Source organism: Patagioenas fasciata, chromosome 24 (assembly GCF_037038585.1).
Source record: "Patagioenas fasciata isolate bPatFas1 chromosome 24, bPatFas1.hap1, whole genome shotgun sequence".
In the NCBI taxonomy this organism is placed as follows: domain Eukaryota; kingdom Metazoa; phylum Chordata; class Aves; order Columbiformes; family Columbidae; genus Patagioenas; species Patagioenas fasciata.
In genome coordinates this window covers 3,068,705-3,089,081 of record NC_092543.1, presented here as the reverse complement: position 1 = coordinate 3,089,081, position 20,377 = coordinate 3,068,705, and the positions used below count along the sequence as shown (strand labels likewise).

General features: G+C 56.9%; 2 protein-coding genes, 1 long non-coding RNA gene and 1 pseudogene across 6 annotated transcripts in view; 2 read left to right on the top strand and 2 right to left on the bottom strand.

Annotated features, from left to right (window-relative positions):
- SORL1 (sortilin related receptor 1) overlaps positions 1-5,788 on the bottom strand; it is a 43,821-nt gene extending 38,033 nt beyond the window's left edge. For all 3 annotated transcript variants that reach the window (XM_065855628.2, XM_065855629.2, XM_065855631.2), the window contains exon 1: positions 5,549-5,788. In XM_065855628.2, coding sequence (XP_065711700.1) covers positions 5,549-5,770 — 222 coding nt within the window. In that variant the 5' untranslated portion in view covers positions 5,771-5,788. The remainder of the gene's footprint in view (positions 1-5,548) is intronic.
- Positions 2,096-4,048, top strand: LOC139825549 (uncharacterized). The gene is made up of 3 exons (XR_011735645.1): positions 2,096-2,213; positions 2,937-3,044; positions 3,730-4,048. It is a non-coding gene; the product is annotated as an uncharacterized lncRNA (long non-coding RNA).
- A 471-nt stretch (positions 5,789-6,259) lies between the features above and the next one.
- LOC136111581 (5S ribosomal RNA) lies at positions 6,260-6,378 on the top strand (annotated as a pseudogene).
- Positions 6,379-10,335: 3,957 nt separating this feature from the next.
- SC5D (sterol-C5-desaturase) lies at positions 10,336-14,283 on the bottom strand. Of its 2 annotated transcripts, none has more exons than XM_065855839.2 (5): positions 14,189-14,283; positions 13,284-13,501; positions 12,196-12,328; positions 11,865-11,965; positions 10,336-11,684 (listed from the first exon to the last, which is right to left on the bottom strand). In XM_065855839.2, exons 2-5 carry the CDS (start codon positions 13,491-13,493, stop codon positions 11,259-11,261), a joined length of 870 nt encoding a protein of 289 aa, XP_065711911.1. In that variant the 5' UTR covers positions 13,494-13,501; positions 14,189-14,283; the 3' UTR covers positions 10,336-11,258. The 2 variants fall into 2 exon arrangements, with proteins under 2 accessions (XP_065711911.1, XP_065711912.1); XM_065855840.2 differs by lacking the exon at positions 14,189-14,283 and adding an exon at positions 13,822-14,175.
- Between the last annotated feature and the right edge of the window lie 6,094 nt (positions 14,284-20,377).

The window sequence follows — 20,377 nt, the reverse complement described above, 5'->3', positions numbered from 1 at the left end:
TTGCTGGGCCAAAGTCACTTCTACAGACTCCCCTAATGGGGGGAGCCTTATGCCTAATGGAAACAGTATTTAGTACAAATTCCACTTAATAGGGAAGCACTTGGGTCTTTGCCAAGTTATTAAGTGTTTATGAAATATGCACGAAATTGTAATTTGTCCTCCTAATATGTGAAGTGCCACATGAAGTCCAGGAGGACCAATACATGGTGCAGGCTGCTGGTAGCTCTAGTTCGATGCTGCTAGTGTTGCTCACACCGTGTGTTTTTTTGTTCACAGTATTTTCCCATAAATAAACCCCTGTGGAAGCGGAGAGAGAACAGGGTGCCCGGAGCTGCCAAGCCATGGGAGCACATCCCGGAGCAGGCAGGAGCTCCCGGGCAGGGCTGGGAGGGGGAATGTCATCTGGGGACGTGGTTCTGAGCTGAGATGGCAGCGGCGCCTTGCCAAGCGTCCCAAGGTGGTGACCATCCATAGGTGAGCACAGCAGGGTGTGCATTGTGCAGTGTCCAGCTCCTCCAGCACCCCAAACCCGGCTTCCTCAGCACCTGCCATGCTTAAGCACCAGTTTTCCTTCCCGTCGCATCCCTCTTGGTTGCTCATGCCCCGAATTGAGAGGTCGGGGTAGGGTTTTGGTCGCCAAGTTCAGCATGTGACAAACCGCAGCATTAGCAGAAGTCCCAGGCTCCAAAAGGGTGCGGGAGATGAGCGACTCTGCCGTGGGCACCTCGTGTGGCGATATCCTGGTCCTTTCCATCTCTAGAGGGCTTTAATCCCAGCCTTCGAGCCACCAGAGAAGTGTTCTGCGTGGGAAGTGTGACTTCCCCGTGCTGCATTCACACCGGTAGCGGTGACGAACTGCAAGCAGAAATAATTCGCGCGTGGTGTCTGCGCCCACATGCAGTGACAAGTGTCAGGGCAGCATTAGGGGCCGTTCTCGGTCCCAAATGGGCTCAGGAGTAAACTGTTTGCATCAATCTCTGTCAAGAATTAGTGCTCGAGCTATAGGACTCGACTGCAGCTTAACCCAGGTCGTTGGTGTTAATCAGGAGGTGACGGGGTGCAACTACCCAGGGGCTGAGGCTCGATGCTGTGCAAATGGGGGAGTGCTGAAAAAAGACTGCTAGGGATCACTGATGTGTTTTCCCATTCTGGTTTCTTAGTGAAAATGGGATGCCTAACAAACAAATGCAGTTTCTAGGGAATTTCTGAATAGGCGATTAATACGGGTCAATAAGGGAGGGTATAGGAGACCAACGGGCCCCTGCACGTGCCAAAATCGTCACAGCTTTGCCGGCAGCTCAGATCTCAGCTCCACGGCTGCCAGGAGGTGCCTCCATAGGAGGAACCAGCTAAACACTATGTACCTGTTAGGCAGGGCAAGGAGGACACGGCTCAAGAAAGCTGCACCTGAACGGGTCAGCCGTGAAGCCGCCGTTCGGGCTGCAAAGCGCAGGTGTTGTCACCATCTCCTCGCCGTTCCGGCTCGCTGGAAGCCGCCAGCGGACAAGCTTTTGTCCCCGTTTCCTCCGCCTCCCCCGGGCGAGGCTTACGCAACATCGCGGCGAGGGCCACGGGCCCTACGGCGTTCCCGGCACGCCGCGTTCCCACTAAAGCTTCATTACTGCACCTTCTGCTCCGCTCCCGAGCATCTGTTTCTAGCCCTGCCGTGGTATTTTAAAACGCAGCCTGTGCCTGCCGGGGCGCTGCTTGTGGCTCGGGCTGAAAATGCCAGGGTCTGAAATCATTGATATGAAACACGGGTGACTCATTTCAGAGAGCGCCAGGCCCATGGTAATCTGGTTAATACTGAAATCATCTGCTCGCGGGGCTGTTTTCTCTCTGCTACTGTCAACAGAGATGCTGTTTGTAGGGGAGAGGGAAAGGGACGACCAGGATGTCTGTGTCCCAGCAGATGCAATGGGGAGAGGTATCTCCCAAAAGGAGTAAGGAAGGAAGAGCCGTGGGGTGCAGGACCCCAGGGATGTGCCATCACCCCCCTGGGCACGTCCAGAAGGTTAAAGCCTGATGTGGGAAGGGCTCTGCCAGGCTGGCAAACTAGGTCAAAATTAAGCACGGTTCAATTCCGCCGCGGCACGACTGATGTCTGTGCTCACATAGCCGGATGGCGTTTATCCTGCAAAGCGCTTTGTATGTCGTCTGAAGGAAGAAAAGGCTCTTTGGCAGTGTGCAGGCTGTGAAGGAAGAGAGATAAGGTGGGTTCTCTATCCAGGATGCACAAATGGTCTCAAAAGATGAGAAGCCTCAGCTTCTCAGCCCTCCCCATCGCTGCATCTTCTTGGTGCTCTGCCTCACAGATAGAGATGGTAACTTGTACCACACAAAGTCATTGCAGTGGTGTAAATCAGAGGCAAATTCTTGGTTGTGTTGAAAAACTCTGTCCTACGGATACAGATCTCCGAGTAGCATCAAGGTGCCACGTTGGCTTTAATGCAGGGGGTACGATAAGCACTAGCAGCTGAGAAGGTCATTCTAGGTCTTCATCAATGAGGAAAGTCCAGCAGGTGGACTGATGAGAGGTCATTTTGCAGTAATTGGCCTGGAAATGTGGAAAACCTGGTCCTTCTCCTCAGAGGTTGCAAGGAGGAAACAGGAAGCTTAAGAACAATGAACTTGGTCCCCCCAGGAGCGAAAGGGAAGAGCTGATGTGAGGGTCGGCAATTAGAGCTGCAGGGGCCGGGGATGCACGGAGGCGATGGCCGAGGAGCCGAGGCGGCACGGAGGGTGAGCTGGCCCCACAGCAGTTAGATAAGATGCACTGGGTCCCAGTAAGGGTTACAGCAAAGGTTTATGGTGAGTTGTGTGGTTTTGGACAAGCAAAGAAGGGAAAGGGACGTCTGCAGACCTGTATGTCTGTAATTGCAGCCCAGCAGCGTAAATACTGTCCATAACTGTGATTTTCCTTCTCTGCCACTCAGGACCGGCAGACAGAGGCCCCAATGCTTCTCACCACCCACCGCGGCTACAACACGACGCTCAAGACAGGCAGTGTCACGGTGACCGAGGACACAGCGACCCAGCACCAGGTAGGCGCTCAAAGCGGCCGCTTCTCTTTTCCTCGTTTGCTGTGAAGTCCTCGCAGGCAATGCAGCCCATGGCCGGCTTTCCCCCAGGAAAGGGGGGGTGTGATTTACATGGGATAGCGGGGAGGGACTGTAGAAATGTCAGATCCCGGAGCTGAGCGCGCAGCTGTGAGCAGGGATGTGTCGGCAGGAGCATGGAGGTTGTTGTGGGGCTGCGGATGAGCAGCCCCCTCGGTAGCACCAGGGGTGCGAGGTCGCAAAAGGGGGTTTGGGGAGCGCTGCCGGCCCCAGGGGTGTTATGCAGCAGTTGTCTTGCTCCGGGGATGCTTCTGTGCTGTCCGTGTGTCCTAGAAAAGAACCATCACGTGTCGGTGCCAGCTTCATAACAGTCTGTCCATTGTATCGCGCGTCCAGAGTCCTGTAGAGGTGAGGGCCGTGCAAGGGAACAAAACGAGCTCTGTCTCCAAGCTGACGGTGTCTGGAGTTGTGCGCTTGGTCTGGGTTGCTTGTGCTTAGGCACCAGGAAAGCTGGGGAAACGCCAGGAAGACGCAGAGGTTTAGGCTGCTGGTCTTGTTGTTTGTGGTTGCCAAAAGGTTTTGTTGTAGCTGCGCGAGCCCGCCTGGCAAGGATGTGATCAGCGGTCGAGGAATCCAAGTAATGTTTTGTGCTTGTGTCTTTGGTGTCCAGGGCAAGAGGGCTCCGAGCCCATTGCTGGTGTTGCTGACTAAGCCACACTTGGCTCAGAAGGTGCCACAAAGGGTTTGGACTTTGTTCCCCTCCTCATGATGTGTTCCTCCTCCTCGGTGCCGTCCCCAACAACATCACCCACAGCAGCAATGGGCGGCACCAGCCTCGCAGGCCATTGTACTTGGCCCCTGATCCGAGCGAGGAGGCGCGAGACCCCCGATACGGGGCTCTCTGGCTTCCTAAGCGTTAGTAGATCTGTGCAGTCAGATCTGCACCGGTGCCTGGGACACGTGGGCTCCCTCTCCTTCCTTTTAATAAAGCAGACCTTGATTTGAAGCGCTGTTTTGCTCAGGAGAAATGTCATTTAGTGCCAATAAAGTCTTTCTTGTGACATGATTTTTGCACCCTGCCCCAGAGCAGCGGGAAAGGTGGGTTTTGCGTGCCCGGCAGAAACGGGAGCCCTCAGTTCTGCAGGCAAATCCCCTCAAGGTAAAGAGGAAACACCAAAGAGTGTTAAACTTTGTAGAACTCCCAAAGGGTCCTTTTAGGCATGTTTTGGATAGCATCAGGGTTACCGCACTCTCCTGCTGCATGTCCAGGCAACAGAGGCTGCTCGTGCCAAAGCGACTCTATCTGACCTGGGCAAAGTCCCACGAAGATGGAAAGGGAAGCCCTACAAACGTCTTTCTGTAGATGGGAGATGAGTGTATCTGTTTCTAAACTGAGCTAGCTGTGTTATGCTAAAACCAGACAAACAGTGAGGAGGCAGAAGAGGCGAAGCAGGTTTGCAAGGGGAGTAGGAGCAGCTCTTCTCATGCTCTAAATGGGGGATCCAGAGCAGAGCTTTAGGAGCAGCACCGGTGCCTTTTGGGCATGTGGTGGGACACAGCGAAAGCAAGGAGGGTCAAGCGGGACAGCTTAGTGTTGTGCAGCATGTGAATATATAAAAAACGGAGTACACTCCTGAAGGCTGAAGTGCAATCCCCCACTAAAGCAAGGGTAGTCGGAGAAAGGGGGGCGATGGGATGCTGGAACAGTCCCGGCAGCAAAACTTGTCAGCAGATCAAGACTGTGCCGGGATACACTCAGGAATATGAGTTTATATGTTTTTCTATGAAGAGCAACTCCTCTCTCTCCTTTCAAGGAGCAACAGAGGATAGATGAGAAATGCAGAGAGGAGCCCTTTTGATGGAAAAGGGCATGGTGCCGCATGAAAAGCAATGTCACCTCCCTCTGCTTGGCTTCCGAGCATAGAAATGTTCACCACAAGCATCTCTAGGTGAAGAGCCCCGTCCGGGACTCGCTTCCCACCCGGTGACCCAGCAGAGGGGACTGCGCAGCCTGTGTGCCCTTGGCCATCGAGCAGCCACCGCTGCTCGCTTTTTGGGGGTGAATAAACCCGCACGTATCAACCACAAATCCAACAGTGACCCTAGTGTGAGATGGCTTCGGGAGAGGCAGGAGGAGAGGTGGGAGTTCAGCAGCATCTTACATACAAGCGTCCGCCGGCTTGAAGTTGCGGGCAGCAAACGAGCCGTGCGACGCAGCCAGGGCTGCAACCCGGCTCCGACCGTCCCCACGCAGAACCCACTCGAGCCCAGGGCAGCCGTGGAAGTTATTTTCCGAGCGTGCAAGCCCATCCCCGCCCTCCCCGGGCGCTGCAGCTCGTCCCGCTGTGACACGGTCGGTTCCCGGTCGGTTCCCCGCCAGCCCACCGGTCGCGGGAGGACCGGAGCCGAGCGCTGCCGCCCTCCGTGCGCGCTTCCCCCGTGGGATGCACCGCGCGTTTTGGGGTGCGGGGGGGATGCGGGGCGCGTACCTGTCCGTACACCTGGATGGGCTCGGGCGGGCGCGTTGCGGCGCGGCGGCTGCGCGGGGGCTCGGAGCGGGGAGCGGGCGGCGGGGCGCGCAGCAGCAGCGCGGAACGGGCGGCGGTGGCCGCGGGTCCGGGCGCCGCCGCCAGCAGCAGCAGCAGGAGCGGGAAGAGGCGGCGGGGGAGCGGGGCGGCCCGGCGAACCCCGCCGCTGCTCCGCGTCGCCATGTCGGTGCGGCCGGGCCGAGCGGAGCCGAGCGGAGCCGAGCGGGGCCGAGCCGAGCGCCGCCGCACGGAGAGAATGTGCAATGGGCAGCGGAGCCGCATCCCGCCCCCGCCGCACGGTCCCCCCGGGGGATGCTCGGGGACCCCTCCCCGCCACTATATACGCACCTCTTGAAGTGATGCTCGGGGTCTTACAAAGACAACGTGAAAGGAAGTGAAGTTATTGGTGATGAAATGTAGTGAAAGGACGTGAAATAGCGTCAAATAGTTAAATTAAGTCAAATAATACGAGTGTCACGAGGACGGAGCCAGGCTGTGTGCCCTTGTGGCCAGGAAGCCAATGGTACCTGGGGTGGGTTAGAAGGGGGTGGTCAGTAGGTCAGAGAGGTTCTCCTGCCCCTCTACTCTGCCCTTGAACAAAGGGTTTAGTTCAGATACTATCAGGATATACTTGGGGAAGATATATATGTACAGACATATATAAATATACATATATACAGCCATATCACCCTGAGAACGCAAGATCTTGTCTGATCTCGGAAGCTAAGCAGGGTCAGGCCCGGTCAGTACTTGGATGGGAGACCAGCTGGGAATAGCGGGTGCTGTGGGCTGAGCCAGCACTGGGCCCTTGTGGCCAGGAAGCCAATGGGACCTGGGGTGGGTTAGAAGGGGGTGGTCAGTAGGTCAGAGAGGTTCTCCTGCCCCTCTGCTCTGCCCTGGGGAGACCACACCTGGAATATTGTGTCCAGTTGTGGCCCCTCAGCTCCAGAAGGACAGGGAACTGCTGCAGAGAGTCCAGCGCAGCCACCAAGATGCTGAAGGGAGTGGAGCATCTCCCGTGTGAGGAAAGGCTGAGGGAGCTGGGGCTCTGGAGCTGGAGAAGAGGAAACTGAGGGGGGACTCATTTCTGGGGATCAATATGGAAAGGGGCAGTGTCAGGAGGATGGAGCCAGGCTCTTCTGGGTGACAACCAGTGACAGGACAAGGGGCAATGGGTGCAAACTGGAACACAGGAGGTTCCACCAGTGATGATGTGGAGAGTGGTTCTCCGCCACTCGCGTCCATTCCAGAGCCATGCCTTGCCTTTGTGAAAGGCAAAGATGTGTTTATGGGTATGGTGATGCAGCTGAGAAAAGGTCTTACTGGTATTTTACCCTTGTTCATTGCAGAGGTGCTGAGAGCAGACTCTCAGGCAGTGTTTTCTCCACCTCGCGAGCCGTACTGACATTTCTAGTGCTGTCTGGAAATGTTCACAGTAAAAGGATGTCACCTGGCAGCAAAGGATTGGGACCTTATAAATCCCAGGGACAGCACTGGGGCTGTCACACTCCCCCTTATTTTGCTTGTTTTAGTAGCAGAAATGTTGTCCGGAGCTATCCCGGAGGTGCTTTCATCAGGAAAAGTAGTTTGTGTATTTCAGTATTTGAGTCAATACAATTATAAGGGCTCCTAATAAAGCTTTTAGTGATCTCGACTCAGCGTAATGTCCCTCGGGAGGACCGGAGGTCACCGTGGGTGAGGGCAGAGTCAATAAAGGAGCCTTATCATGCAGGAATCCCTACAGGGGGTGGCTCTCAGTCGCAGACGTCATAGGCAGGTGAGAGGGGCTCAAAAAGGCTCGACAAAAGCACCGTCATGTCCGTGAGTCCGTCCTATTTTCCACAAAATGACCCCCTCTGCCCTGCCAAATAACCCCGACAAGAAGAAATAGAGGAACGAGGGAACAAGAAAGACTTAGGAAAGAGGAGCTGGCTTTGTAGCAGTTTTTAAAGGGGGGATCTCAATGCAACAGGGGGTTCGCCATCCTACTCCCGGCCTCCGTTTTGCGCTCTGAGAGATGCAATAACTCTCGTAGGGATCGGAGAACGGATCTGTGCCCCCCCCAGGTCCCCACAGAGGCTGCCAGGGAGGGGACGGTCGCGAGGACCTTTTGGGAGAACCTAGAGCTGGCAAACGCTAACAGATGAATAGCTCTTTCTTTGCAGAAGGAAATATGTTTCCTTTGTCAAGGTATTCACTGTGTCTTGTAAAAAGCACCCGTCTCCTGCCGTAAAGGGGAGGGAGCACAGAGCAGAGCGTATGTTAAGGTACATCTGGATTTCATCAGCAGCAAATGCCGTGTACTCAGAGAGCGAGGCGAGGAGCCCCTTGGCCCCCAGCTTTCCTTCCTCTCTCCCCCTCGCCTTTCCCCAGCACAGCCCCACAGGTCTTGGAGGGTTCAGGGGATTGCAGGAGCTGGCGGAGGCATTTTCCACAGTGAGAGAGATGATAGAGTCATTTGAAGGAAGTGTTGCATGTAGTTGGAGCGGAGCTGGGGAGTAAAGCAGCTCATCCCACCGTCAAGTCCGATCTTACAGAGTCAGGGTGCACGTCCAGCGGGCAGATCTCAGATCAGGGTTTGCAATTTGCTTTTGTTCTGGGTTGTCTGAAGTGACAGAGTGTGGCTCTTCCGTGAGAGCGGCCCCTTGTCATGGGGTTGTAGGACAGAGCTTTCAAGGAGCAAATCATCCGGTGTCAGCAGGACCTGCTTTTGAACCACAGGTCTCAGTGGATGGGTCCTTGGAGCCTTCTCACCGCCCTTTATGCTTTTGGGATGCCACGTCTGCCAAAAGAACACAATTCGAGGAGCAATCCTGTCCAGCGTGGCCGGGCGAGGGGCACAGAGGGAGGATGTGGGGCCGGATGCGGTCCCCACCACAGATAAAATGTCAGCACAGGTATTCAGAGGTGCCAATGGATGTGCAAAGTCACTGGAAATGATGGCCAAACCAATCAAGACAGACACCAGGGTCAGCATCTCGATGGCATTCACGTGCCATCAGGGGCTCGAGGTCGGAGGCAAAGTTCGCCCCGCTCACGGGCACGGTGTCAGAGCCTTCACTGGAGGCGGTCAGCGGTCTTGAGGTTTTGGTTAAGAAATTCCAGCAGTGGTGTCTGAGCGCTAAGCTGGTGCATCGTGTGTCACTTGTCATGCCCGGGGTCTTTCAGAGAAGGGTGGTGTGTCGTGTGCGGTGTAGGGGACACTGATGTGTCTCTAAGGGGCCACCTTGCACACGTACCCCCTCAAAGCTGCTGACGGGAAGCCGCTCTCGCCATTGGGTTCCATGCTTTTGGGGCAACGAGGAGGAGGAAGGGAGAAGGAAGGCTGTCCTCTGAGGTGCGACATGCCACGAGCAACATCTCCACCTTGTGGTGACAGCAGCATCAGGGTCCCAAATTCAGAATCATGCCTGTTCGTGGTATGGCGGCCCAAGGTGACGCATCCAGGGAACGCGGCTCTCAGGGTGCCCCGTCAACATGTGCGGCTGGACCTGTGTCAGGTTAGAACATGAGTGGGTTTGTCCCTGTTTACTTCCCTGTAGAGTTGTCCTGCCTTGAGAATGTGACCCACATACCGTGCGTGCTCCGACCTGTTATCCCATCCTGTGCGCAGTTGCAGGGAAGAGCATTTAAACACCAAAACAGCGGTCCGGGCCACAGTTCTCAAATAGCTGATCAAAGCAATGCGTTTTGTAGAGGGTCATTGCCTCCCCACCCGAGGGTCGGGGTTGCGCGTACATGGTTGGTGCCGTGCAGGCTGTTCAGAGAGGCGAGGAAAGAAGGTGAGCTCAGAAACCAAGGGTGCTCGAGGCATGTTAATGGGTGCAAGCAGCAGCATCGCCGAGCCACCATGGGGACCCAAGAAGGTCCGGCCATGTGTTCACTCATGTGAGCATCAGCAGCCAGCCAGGCATCAGCAGAACGAGCAGGGAGGGGGAGGAAAACGTCGCTTGCACAGTGCACAGAGGCACAGGCGTGAGTGACAGTAGAAATCAGGGCTTTTGTCATGGCCGGATCCAGCCACAGGGGTATGTCAGACCTCTGTCCTATGGCACACAGCCAGTCCCCGGGGTTTTCCAGCCAGGCAGGTCACCCGCGGGAGGGACAGGCAGCAGGGGCATCTCAGCTCTTGGCGTGCAGAGCCGGGCAGGGTGACAACCATACCAGGCTCACTCCAGGTTGTGATGTCTCGCACGTCTCCCCAGGGACAGCAAGGCCCGAACCAAACACATACCAAGGCCCTGGCCACCGCAGCCAAGGTTTTTGGGCACATGGGGTTAAGGCATCGGCCTTGCCGAGGATGAGCGATGGCAGAGATGGGGCGGCAAGAAGCCTTGGGGCTCATCCCAAGGCCCTCATGTTGGGTTAGCAGAGCGGTTTGTAAAGGTCAGCAATGCCGACCCTGTGTGCACTCTGGGACTTGCCTTGACCCTGGGCAGTTTTTGGGGCTCCAAGTTAATCAGTAATCAGAGGTCAGGGCTCCCACGCACATGGGGCAAATCAGCGAGGCGATCGGCCTCGTCCGTATCCACGTGCAGAGAGGTCGAGTCCTGGCGGTCAGTCCGAGGGAGGAGAAGCCCGAGGAGCATCCCTTTCGCTATTTTGGCAAGAGGGGAGCGGGGCGATGTACCCAACAGCTGTCAGCGCGGCGCAGGGTAAGCCCGTCACGGGTGTCGTAGGGGAGCAAGAGGGAGCCGCGTTAGGCTTCGTACAGCACGGGGAGCGAGGGCAAAGCAGCAAACAGCGGCCAAGTTGGCAAGTGAGATTTATTGAACGCGATCCCGACCCAAAGGCAGAGCGACCACGTTCCAGCAGGACGTTAAAGGGGAAATCCGGCCACGAATCCTTGAACAAGAAGCCCCCACCCCTCACCTTTAGGCTCCCCTACCTCCCATTTCCCCCCCCCAGAGTTCACAGGGAGCCAGAGAGACCCGAGGGACTCAAAGTACATCTTTGTTCTTCAGATTATTCATGGGAAGCGTCCGGTCAGCACTATCCCCCAGCAAGAGGAAGACGAAGAGCGCGTTGAGCACCGAGGAGCCATCGGGAGGATCTGCGCCGTCATCAAAAGGTAGGAGGTTGCGCTTTCTTTTCACGAAATATAGCATCAAAACACAAAAAGTGGCATTGTCAGCCCATCAATTCAACAAGACTCGACTGGTCACGACGGAGTCCGGGACATCAATGGCGAATTGGCAAGGACGGTGCGCAGCATGGACCGATGGAGACCACGCCATGTGCCACGTTATTGTTCTATTTGTGCCACGTTATTGTTCTATTTGTGCCACGTTATTGTTCTATTTGTGCCACGTTATTGTTCTATTTGTGCCGTAGTACTTTCTGTGTGCGCCACACTATTGTTCCTGTTGTGCCATGTGTGATTTTATTTTGGGTAAAGCACTAGCACAGTACCAAAGCGGGACAGGGAGCTTTGCAGAGATCCAAACGGGGCTGGAAGGGGAAGCCGGGTTACAAGGCAACGAGAGAGTTTGTAAGTAAGCGGCGAGGCCAGATGAGGCCAGATGCCACCTTTTTGGGAGCACTGACCGAGCGTCCCCCTGCGCTTTTTGGGGACGGGGGCTCTTCATCCCGTCTCGCGAAGCTGGGCAGGAAAGGCAAGAGATCCGGCTGGGGAACCTTCTACCCGAGAGCGGCCAGGCCAGGGGGAACCCTACTCGGTTTTGGCAGCTGGGGGCCCGTCAGGCGCCCCGGAGCCTTTTCCTCGGAGCTTGCGCATGTAGTCGTGGGGACCTTTTCCCTCAAAGGACGTGGGGCTCTTGTAGGAGCCGCCAATCTTGTCCCAGAGGGTGAAGTACTGCCCGTAGTTGTAGTCGAAGTACAAGTGGTGGTCGGTGTGGTGGGCCGAGCCGTTGATGACGTGGCGCAGGAAGCGGGGGACGCGGTAGTCGCCGTCGTGAATGGAGATGGTCCAGACGTTGACAAAGATGTAAAGGCCCAAATAGGTGATTTTGTGCAGGGGGAAGAGGAAGGGGTAGACGTGGTAGGGCAGGCTCTGCATGAAGCCATCGACGGGGTGGAAAGCATGGCTGGCGAAGGGAGTGGCGATCTTCCAGAGGTGGTGGGGCTTGTGGAAGCGCTGTGGGGAGAAAACATGCTGTTTAGGGGGTCACCGTCACCACCACAAAAGCGGGAGAGGCACACGCATTCAGAACAGATCCTAACGGGCTCTCCATTCCCGTCGTGCTGGAGACCGAGTGCCCCTACCCCTCCTGGGGCAGGCGCTGACGGGGAGGAGCGGGGGGCCCGCGTCATATACCTTGTAGAACAGTCTGTGATGGAGCCCGCGGTGTATCCAGTAGATGCCCATGTCAGTGAAGAAGAGGAAGGACAGCATGCTGAGGAAGACACCCAACCAACCTGCAGGAAGAGGGACGGTAGGGATGATGTTGCTGAGGGCCAGGGAGGATCATGGAGAAGGTTCGGGGGAGCCCTTCTTGCGCGGTCATGATGGGAACATGCAACCAGGGCAATGAGAAGGGAGTTGCTCGAGGCAGGGGGATTTGATGGGGGCTAGTCTGCGTTGTGCTATGCCGAGGTGAAACAGGGGGACACAGTGAGCCAAAGGAGGCAACGGGGGAGCCGCTCACCGTACGGGGAGTCCTCGATGTTGTCGTAGAGCTTGCTGTAGCCACGCACCTCGGCGAAGAACAGGGCGACAGTGGGCACGCTGATCCAGGGGAGGGAGCGCAGTGCGAAGGTGATCTCCCGATACACCTGGTTCTGTGGGAGAGAGGGGTCATGGGGAGAACAGAACAAGGGCAAGTGTAGAGTCTTGAATCTGGGCAGGAACAACCCCAGGTTGTTGGGGTTGGGGAATGAGCTGTTGGAGAACAGTGTAGGGAAAGGGAGCTGGGGGTCCTGGGGACAGCAGGGTGAGCATGAGCCAGCACTGGGCCCTTGTGGCCAGGAAGCCAATGGGACCTGGGGTGGGTTAGAAGGGGGTGGTCAGTAGGTCAGAGAGGTTCTCCTGCCCCTCTGCTCTGCCCTGGGGAGACCACACCTGGAATATTGTGTCCAGTTGTGGCCCCTCAGCTCCAGAAGGACAGGGAACTGCTGCAGAGAGTCCAGCGCAGCCACCAAGATGCTGAAGGGAGTGGAGCATCTCCCGTGTGAGGAAAGGCTGAGGGAGCTGGGGCTCTAGAGGTGGAGAAGAGGAGACTGAGGGGGGACTCATTCCTGGGGATCAATATGGAAAGGGGCAGTGTCAGGAGGATGGAGCCAGGCTCTGCTGGGTGACAACCAGTGACAGGACAAGGGGCAATGGGTGCAAACTGGAACACAGGAGGTTCCACTTGAATATGAGAAGAAACTTCTTCCCAGTGAGGGTGGCAGAGCCTGGAACAGGCTGCCCAGAGAGGTTGCAAAGTTGGGGTGATTGGACTGGATGATCATCTGAGGTCCCTTCTAATCCCTGAAAGCCTGTGATTGTGTGATCAGAGGAAGGAGAGGGGGTGTGATGGTTGTATCTGGCAGGGCCAGGCAATTATCGGGTAGGAGAGTTGGCCCCGTTTGGAGTGAGAAGGTCAGGTGTCGGAAGGACCTGATATCAGTGACGAGCTCTGAACTTGTCTCAGCATCCCTGCACTTTCTGTTGTTTTCTAGGGGTTCAGTTTGACAGTCAAGGGGGGTCTCACAGGCACAGGGAGTCGGGGGGGCCGGCACAGGGAGCACCCACCTCTAGGAACTGGGGATGCTTCATGAGTTCATGGTCAAAGACAAAGTAGTAGCTGAGGGTGGCGCAGAGCAGGTAGAGGGCCATTGCGCCCAGGTTGGTGATGACGAAGAGGCTGAGGAGCTGGCGGCAGGGCTCGTGCTCGGGCCAGCCGGCGGGGTACACGTAGGGCGTCAGGAGGTGCCGGTCCGCGACGTCCAGCACCAGATCCATGGCGGCTCCTGCAGGAGAGAGAAAGGGTCACCAGAACTGCTCGCAGAAGGGGTGCAGAAGGTGTCTGTCCCTTGTGTGTGTTGCCACTGGGGTCACAGGGGCCTGGTTCAATGGGCTCAGAGGATCGGATGCTCGTTGGGTGCCAGGCAGGGCAGGTCACCACCTGCGGGACTCACGGCCACGTCAGGTTGTGGAGTAAGAAGCGTGGATGTTGGAAGCTGCAGAGCCGTGGGGGTCAGCATACCCTCGAGATGGCACTTTCAGCGGGGTCCCACACCGAGGAAAGGCTGGCAGGGAGATGTAGGTTTTGGGGGGCAAGGTCACCTACCGGGGCAGCCTGTGGGGCACGGTGGCAGCGCAGTTTTGGGACCCGTGAGGCAATTCCAGTGGCGATTCTCGCTGGTGCCGATGCAGAGACCCGACAGCAGGGGGGCAAGGGCGGCAGCGGCCAGAGGGGGGGCCCGAGGGGTCAGAGAGAAGGAGGCGGAGAAGCAGGCGGGGGGCAGCCCGGTGCAGGGGGCTCAGAAACGGGGCTCCCGCAGCTCCGAGCTGGTCGGCGCGGTGCCGCCCACGGGAGCGGCGCCGGGGACGCGCCGCCGGGGAGGCGACCAGCGGCCAGAGCCGCGTCCCAAGGCGGCCGGGGCTCCCGAGCGGTGTCTCCCCCCGCACTCGCACCCCCGCCCCGGCCCCGGTACCTGCGTGCGCGTCCCGCCGCGGCGCTTTGCGGCACCGAGGGGGGGCGGGGAGGCGCGGGCGGTGCCGCCCGGTAGCGCCACGTGACGTCAGCAGCGGGACGTCACGGCGGGGCGGGGCTGGGGGGACCCCGCGGTGTCGCCGGGGCGGGGGCGGGGCGCAGCTCTGCGCGCGGAGCGCGGCCGCGGGTGCTGTCAGCGGGGGGAAAACGCCGGCGGGGCAGCTGCGTGAATGGGGTGGAATGAATGAACGGGATGGACAGCGAGGAGGCGTCGCCCGGGTTTGCAAGGGGCCATGAGCAGGGTGTCAGGGCTCAGCTTATCAATGAGGGTCTGGACAAACAGACAGAGGGACGCAGAGGTTGTTTCTGAAAGGGTCCCGCTGAAACAGGAGGAGCAAAGGCCATGGGGAACTGTGCAGTCAAGTTTAGAGGTTCCAAATGGAGCTCCTCGCTTAGCCCATGTCGTACAGAGCCAATCTGAGGCTCTGTGCGGCCTGAGTGTTGCTAACAGCAATCGGTTTATGTCAATGGGTAGAGATGCAAGGCTGAATCAAGAAAGCAGAGGTTATAATGAATAGTAATGAGTAGCCACATGTCTGGTTGATGTGTCACTAGCATCAATCTTGGCCTGCAATTCAAGTTAGCAAGGCCAAACCAGTTATGGCTCCACTCGTTTGACAGCCCAACCCTGGCCTTTCTCTCCTTCGGATTGTGAACCAGTTTGCCACCAGTCCAATCCAGGAGCTGAGCAGTCTTGTTCTGCATTATGGTGTGGGAATCCCATCAGATGACGGGCGAGATCTGCGTGAGCATGAGAGCTGGAAAGATGCGGAGGTGCCAAAGCGTGGCAGGCATCCCTGGCACGCATCTCCAGCATTCAGCCCATGCCATGAGTCATGGAGGTGGGGGCAGGTGTGGGAGAGCGGCACCCATCAGATGTGGGGCAGCAGGTGGGGTGACCTCGGCTCACGAGGCCGAGCGGCTCCATGGGAAGTGTCACGGAGGCAGAGGACGGACGTGGAGGCAGCAGGACAGGCCGTGAGACTGGGGCTGCCCCAGATATTTGTACGCACAGCAGCCCCGCAGGGCGTTGTTATTGCAACCTGGTTCCAGGGAGCAGGGAGCCAGTTTTTGGGAGGAGCAACGTCACCATACTTGGTGGCATGATTCTGGGCAGTGTGGAGGAGTGGTGCTGGCCCGCCAGCCAGCGCATGAACTCACTGGCTGTGGTCCAGGCTTGTAGCTTGCACAGGGCTAAAGCTGTTTGCAGCGTTTGTAATAACAGGTTTTCAGGCAACAAGTGAGGCAATGAGGCCAGGAGACACGGGAGTGACACGCGGTTTGTTTTGTAGGATCTAAAGTGACGGTGCTGTCGAGGTCTCATTGGGGTTCCTGGCTCCCTGTCCCAACTCCCACCTAGGCTGTGGGTCACACACGTGGGCAGCGAGTCCCCAGGGGATTCCGAGCGGGCTCTTACAGGCCCCATAGCATTTGCATGGCAGGTTTGGAGCCCTGGAGCGGTGAAGCAGTCAGCAGCAGCCCCTTTCCCCCATCAGGTTCGGAGGCTCTGGGCAGGTCAGGCCCAGGAAGAGGCAGCGTTAGGGTGGTGGCAGAGGTGCTGTGTGGGCACGGGTGTCGAGGGATAGCGGTCGCGCAGGGAGGTGGTGGCTACGGTTGGCGCTATCTTGTGGGACTGTAGTTGGGGAGGAGGACGTGTCAGCGCGAGCATGATGGCCGGCATCCCTGTCCAGTGCATCCGTGGGATGAAGGCAGAGAGGGTGATGCTGCGAGAGAGAGTCCCCGCACAGAGAAGCACTGGGGACAGGGGGACAGGAGGCAGTGAGGTGTGGTCGGCCATCACTTGGGAAAGCAGCGGTTTTTAGGTCACCGTGGGGGGAATTGCAGCTACAAGGTCAAGGGAGGGCATGTGTTTGCTGGGGCCTGTGTGTCCTAAACCTGACCGGAGGTCTCCACCCCATCCTGGACAGATCAGCTCAAGAAAGACCCAGGCGAGCGTGCGTGGAGCAGGAAGAAGGACTTCGGATTGTGTCGGGCACGGTGGGCTCGGAGGAGATGAGGTTTTGGGGAGACTGTGGAGCGGCTTGTCTGGTTTAAAAGGTGCTCATGGGAGAGAGGTGGAGTAGAAGTTGTCAGTGTTGCTGGTGGGAGGACAAGCATTTGTTGTTGTCAGATGTTGAGTGCATGGAAGCAGAAATGGCATACAAAGCATCGCCTGGAGTCAGAGGCTCAGGGAGGTCACCAAAGCAGGCCAAGTTCCTATCTATGGGGGCTGATGAGTATCTTGGTGGGTTGGAAAGGAAGGACAGAGTGTGTAGAGAAGTGAGGAAACTGGTGTGGTGGTAAATATGGAAGGTGTGCAGTGGTAAATACGGAAGGTGTGCAGTGGTAAATACGGAAGGTGTGCGCTGATAGCCTGGTAGGACTGGGCATAGAGCACGTTGAGGGTAATGGGCTGGTTTGGAGGAGTTGTTACCATGGACAGTAGGACATGGTGTTGGTGGTGTGGAAGGCATGGGGGGTCTGTGTGGGTCCGTGATAGCGAGATAGGGGAAATCTTGATGTATAGTAAGCTGGTGGAGCGGCGTGACGGCAGGAGACCAGCTCGCAGAGGCGGCGAGCTCCTCTGCATTAGGAGAGAATTTGGAAGGCTGCAACAGAACCTTGGGCAGAGCAGAGATTTGTTGGGCGAGAGCGTGAGGAAAAGCTGCGGTAGAAGCAGGGATGAGGGAAAGAAGAGCGCTAGGAGCACGGGGAGGGCAAAGGGCTGTACCAAGCGGCCGCAAGGGCAGACGGACACCTGATAGATTGGGAGGAGGCTGAGGTGGGGCCGGGTAATGTACATCACAGTCTCCAACCATAAGGAGGTCAATCAGAGACCGAGGGTTCTGTAGCCGGATGAGCGTGGCAGCAAACGTGGTGACTTTGTGAGCATGAGTGCTGCTTTTGTGAGGGTCTGCTGGTGTCCTTGTGTAGGGGACGGAGGGGACGCGGTATGGCCAATGAAGGAGCGGGTCTGGCAGATGTCAGAGGCTGGCACACGTCTCTATTGTCTGCACGGTTTGGGAAGCTCCTGGGCAGGGTGAAGGGATTGAGAAGGCATTGGGGAAGCTGGTGGACGAGAAGCCGCAGAGGAGTGAGCAACGTGGGGCTTAGAAAGCCGTCCACTCTATAAGGGTCCCTAATCAGAGCAGTGTTGGATTGATGTAAAGAACGGTCTGAATAGGCATACTCACCTGTGAGACTTAATGCAGGGAGGAAATATGTGAGGGAAAATAGGGTGCAAGTGCTATGGGAATGATCGGCAAGCAGACAGGAGAGGGGTGAGGGCGGAAGGACGGGCTCCCCTGGAGCGAAGGGGTTCAGAAACAGACCCCAATTTTGATAAAGTTATTTGCAGACAGGAGTTTGGCCATGGCAGGCTCTGAGTGAAATCCGAGAGTCAGGAAACAGGTTTGGTTTAGCAGGCATAGGGAGTAAAGGCAAACAGGAAAGGGCAAGGGTGCACAGTGACGGCCAAAGGAACGGACACGCGGAAGTGATAACAATTCTCTAGGGGCCTGGACTCGGGTGGTTCCAGAGTCCACATCCCAGGCCTCTTGAAGCAAATACATGGGCAGGGAATGTTACAGAAAGAAAGCAGGTAACGGATTGGCAGCAGGGTGGGCTCCAGCCAAACACGCTTGTGGAGGTACCAGCCAGAGGATAGAAGTCTCAGGGTGAGTGTAGCAAGGTATTTGTGTGCACCTTATCTGAAGAACTGTGCCATAGTAACACAGAAGGGAGCCGTGTGTAGCTCAGGGTCGGGATTCCCTCTCTGTTGCAGACCGGCCTCGAGGTGGCATAGCCGTAGGCATGAAGGATGGTCCGTGGCAGCTCTTCGCTGGCCTGGAAGGCGCCGTTTAGTTCAGGCGCCTTTGTCGGTAAGGCACAAAACAGGCGTGGTGTAGCAGGTGGCGTGTGCGGTACGTAGGCGCTCCGTCTCAGACCACTAGACAAGTGGGGTAAATGGCAGCAGCACTGTGGAGCACACAGGTGCTGAACTTGGAGAGTGTTGTTGTGAAATGATGTGTTGTATATAGTATACGGAAGGCATATGATGTAGCTAGGTGGAGGGAGAGGCAGACCATCAGGCTCGGTCAACCCAGAGAGGAGAAGATTCCGAGGACACCTCTTAGTGTCCTTTTGGGACCATAGGGTGCTGTGAAGGGTGTCTTTGGATGTACTCATTAGCAGCGTTAGGACAAGGGGTGACAGTGTGTAGTGGAAAGAGCGGATGTGAAAGCAGGGTCCTGTGGTCAGGATGCTGATATGTCACACAGGAGGGTTTAGAGACGTGGTAGAGGTCCAGTTCTCCAAAGAGGGGAGCTCGCGTGGGATGATCAGGAAAGGTCCTTTCCCTCTGAAGAGCTGCAACGCTAGGAATCAGTGGGGTCTTAGCAGTGAGAGAAAGGAATGTGTTAGGTGGGTTCAGTATTAGGCTGGATCAGGACGGGAGGATAGATCGGGGTCCCCAGCGTCAGATCGGCCAAGGATGTGTGGAGGGGCTTAGGGGCAGCGTTGTGAAGCAGCCCATGGACTACGGCCCTGTTGTCCAGCACAGATGAGGTGGGGATAGGGAAGGGAAAGCGTGTGGCAGCGAAAGCTGTGTCTGTGAACAGGGAGGTGGCCTGGAGAGTGGAGGAAAGGAAGGGAGTTGAGGTGGTTTGCGGAGGTTTGGAGTAACCTGTGAGTTACTGTGATTGCGTTTGTAATTATTAGCACAAGGCATCTGTCTGTGGGCCAAGTGTGTAGAGGGCAGTGTGAGCGCAGGGCTCGCACAGCGACGGGGCCGTATGGAAAGGGGTCAGGCGTCACGGCCAGCCCTGCTCCTACCAGGACCATAGGAGCGCACGTAGGGGCCAGAACTTCAGGTGAGAGGTGTTCAAATGAGTAAAGGTGAGAGCTGGAAACAGGCGGTGCAGGTTCAGTAGGGTGCAGCCCTAGGAAGGGAGTAAATGTAGCTTGGGAGCATAAAGTTAGGAGCCTGGGGGGGCAAGGCCAGTTGTCATTGACCCTGCCAAAGGAGTTTGGGGTCCGGCAGAGCAGGAATCCGTGGCCTGAGGTTCAACAGGACAGAGGGGCCCGCAGGTCGTTGCAAGGAGGTAGTTGTTGTCATGAACACAGGGGTTCAGAGCCGGCGTGAAATAAAGGCAAGGTGTAGAACACCCAGAGAGGAGATGATGTTGTTTATTACAGAGCGGCACTAGGGTGGCTGCTGGCTCCAAGACATGCTGGTAGAAATACCAGTAGCAGTCAGTAAACAGGAAATGTTACCAGTAGAGTCCAGGGCAGTTTCAAAGAGGCGGTGAGTTTCTCGGTGTATATGCCACCAATTCATTGAGGAGTACCATGAGCAATGTACTGCTCAAGGGTACTGTTTCCATTACAGCTGAGAGAGAGATGATGTGTTATGGCAAGACTCTAGTAAAGACCAGTGCACCTAGCAGAATGTCCGAAGCCTCATGTGTAGTAGGGTCTGTGGGTTGAGACTCGGTGTTTTGCAAGCGTCTCTGTGTCGGTGAAGGGAGCAGACTGTCCAACAACAGAGGGGATTTGTAGGGGAGGGTGTGAGCGCATGCAGAGAGGACGGTCGGGGGCCAGAAGGGTCCTGTCTGAGCAAACCGGAACACAGGAGGTTCCACTGCAAGAGGAGAAGCAACTTGTTGGGGGTGAGGGTGTCAGAGCCTGGCCCAGGCTGCCCAGGGAGGCTGTGGAGTCTCCTTCTCTGCAGACATTCAAACCCGCCTGGACCCCTTCCTGTGGAACCTCAGCTGGGTGTTCCTGCTCCATGGGGGATTGCACTGGATGAGCTTTCCAGGGCCCTCCCAGCCCCTCACATTCTGGGATTCTGTGACAGAGGCTGTGAGGGCTGACTTGTGCCCCCTCTCATCTCTGATACCTCTCTCAGGTGGCTGCTGTGTCCTATTCTGACGGGTGCCCTCATTCTCCCCGCTACCCTAATCTTTGCAAATAAACAACCTTCGTCCGACAAAACGCAACAACCCGCTGCTCCATATGTGCAACCCTACGGCCGTGCGTTCACGTCCTCCCCCTCATCCGGACCGACCGACGATGACCGCCCCACACCGCAACCCCAAAACGGCCCCCCGTACCTTGGGCTCCTCACATT